At 47.4% G+C, this 2,491-nt stretch overlaps 1 protein-coding gene across 1 annotated transcript in view; it reads left to right on the top strand.

Annotated features, from left to right (window-relative positions):
• LOC103523122 (spore wall protein 2-like) overlaps nt 1–2,364 on the top strand; it is a gene marked incomplete at its 5' end in the record, with an annotated part of 11,156 nt that extends 8,792 nt beyond the window's left edge. Inside the window, one exon of the mRNA XM_026832865.1 lies at nt 1,744–2,364. Within this exon, the coding sequence (XP_026688666.1) occupies nt 1,744–2,270 (527 nt within the window). The remainder of the gene's footprint in view (nt 1–1,743) is intronic.
• Nucleotides 2,365–2,491: the final 127 nt, after the last annotated feature.

Genomic DNA, 2,491 nt, shown 5'->3' with positions numbered 1-2,491 from the left:
TGTTGTTGTTGTTGTTGTTGTTGTTGTTGTTGGTGTTGGTGTTGGTGTTGGTGTTGGTGTTGTTGTGACATCCAACAAGTCAATTCAGGTATCCTCCTCCTCTTCGAGTCCAAGGAAGGTTGCAACCTCCTCTTAAGTCTGATCTCCACATTTGATACAAATAGCATTGAGAGCTGTTTGTAGTAGCTTATTTGGAGGTATTCTTACAGTGGAATAGTGTGTTTCATACACCAGTTCCCAATGGATCACTATAGTTAAACAATATTGAATGTGGTTAGTACCTGGATGAGTGACCGTTTGGGCAATCACATGCTGCTGGTTTCCCAGCTCCACTCAGGCTGGGTGATGTTAAATTGAGGAGACAGTTAGCTTGTTGCTGAATGGTGGGTAAAACCAGCATCACAAGACCTAGTTGTTTAAAGTGATATTATACCCTTACAAACAAACAATCTTGCAGTGGAAATCAGTAGTGCATTGACAGGTATTGCTTTGATCAAATAACAATTGTTTGTGCTCAGAGCTGCTCTGTAATACCAGTGCTCAAATGTACTAACAAGTAACATTTAATGCTCATATGTTTACAGATCCTTCATCAGATGCTGAAATGAGTGACCAAGAAATCAACTCTAATCACTCTCGGTCAGTCAGTCCAGCAAGGTCTGGTTCAATTGGATCCCCAAGATCGGTCAAGTCTAGGTCTAGATCTGGTAGTCCTCAGACTCCTGAGGGATCTCCTGCTAGAACCTCACGTTCTGGAAGTCCAAGATCCCCACCTAGATCTCCTGAAGCGAGGTCACGTTCAGGGAGTCCTAGATCCCCCGAGGGATCAGTGAAATCTAGGTCAAGATCAGGAACCCCAAAATCACCTCTAGGCTCTACAGCAGGAAGGTCCAGGTCTGTAAGTCCCAAGTCACCCCTGGGGTCTCCTGATAGAAGATCAAGATCAAGGAGTCCAAGATCCCCTCCTGGTTCCCCTACCCAAGCATCCCGTTCACCAAGTCCCAGAAGCCCAAGGTCTCCAGAAGGCTTTCCAACAAGGAGATCAAGATCAGGAACTCCCAAGTCTCCCACAGCTCAAAGGTCTAAATCAGGTAGTCCCCAATCACGACCTGATTCTCCCATTGATAGATCTAGATCAGGTAGTCCAAGAGGTCCCAGGTCTCCAGAAGGTTCTCCCACTAGAAGGTCAGCAAGTCCTAGAAGTCCTCGATCACCTGCTGGTTCTTTAGCTGTTAGATCCAGATCAGGAAGTCCCAGATCCCCTAAAGATTCCTCTCCTGCTAAAAGATCTAGAAGTCCAAGATCACCACCAAGTTCTCCACCTGTAAGGTCAAGGTCAGGGAGTCCTAAATCTCCCAAAGGTTCTCCTGCTAGACGATCAGCAAGTCCTAAAGGTCCCAGATCACCACCTGGTTCCCCAGCTGCTAGATCCCGGTCAGGCAGTCCAAAATCTCCTGCAGGTTCTCCAGCAAGACGCTCCAGATCCAGAGGTCCACGATCTCCTGCTGAGTCAGGGAGTGCTGGGTCTCAAAAATCTGGATCTAGATCCCGGTCACGCTCAGGGAGTGCACAATCAAGGAGATCACAAGGTTCAAGAAAATCACGTTCAAGGTCTCGGTCTAGAAGTGCTAGGTCAAGGTCTGGCTCCAGAAGATCAAGGTCAGGATCAAGAAGATCAAGGTCTGGAAGTGCTAGGTCCAGGTCAGGATCAAGAAGGTCACGGTCTGGCTCCAGAAGATCAAGGTCAGGATCAAGAAGATCAAGGTCTGGAAGTGCTAGGTCCAGGTCAGGATCAAGAAGGTCACGGTCTGGCTCCAGAAGATCAAGGTCAGGATCAAGAAGATCAAGGTCTGGAAGTGCTAGGTCCAGGTCAGGATCAAGAAGGTCACGGTCTGGCTCCAGAAGATCAAGGTCAGGATCAAGACGGTCGCGATCTGGCTCAGGAAGGTCAAGATCACGTTCAGGTTCAAGGAGGTCAAGGTCTGGATCTAGAAGATCAAGATCTGGAAGTGCTAGATCAAGGTCTGGATCTAGAAAATCGAGATCACGTTCTGGATCGAGAAGGTCTCGGTCAGGATCAAGGAGGTCTAGGTCTGGATCTAGGTCACGATCCAGATCTCGTTCAGGTAGTGCTAGGTCTGGAAGGTCACGGTCTGGTTCAAGAAGGTCGCGCTCAGGTTCACGTGACAGTGGTGCGAGTGGCAGTGTGGTGGGAAAGTCGAAAAAGCGAAGAATATCCGACGATTCAGAAGACGAAGATCATGGTGTGAAGAAGAAGAGATCAGCTCATGTGTTGGACTCTGATGATGAGGAAGGGGAAGGAAGGAAAAGGGCCCATCAAGTATCTGGCTCTGAAGATGAAGGTGAAAATAAGGTGAGTTCAGAGAGTTTACTCTTTACTTACTTCATTGTTTCGTAGTCCGGTATGAATAAAAACAGCTACTGACTTCACCTAGAGTGGATAATTGGATATGCTTTAAACTCAAAAAAT

Source organism: Diaphorina citri, unplaced genomic scaffold, assembly GCF_000475195.1.
Source record: "Diaphorina citri unplaced genomic scaffold, Diaci psyllid genome assembly version 1.1 scaffold15615, whole genome shotgun sequence".
Lineage (NCBI taxonomy): Eukaryota > Metazoa > Arthropoda > Insecta > Hemiptera > Psyllidae > Diaphorina > Diaphorina citri.
The sequence above is the reverse complement of the archived record's forward strand: the minus strand, read 5'-3'. Positions and strand labels throughout refer to the sequence as shown.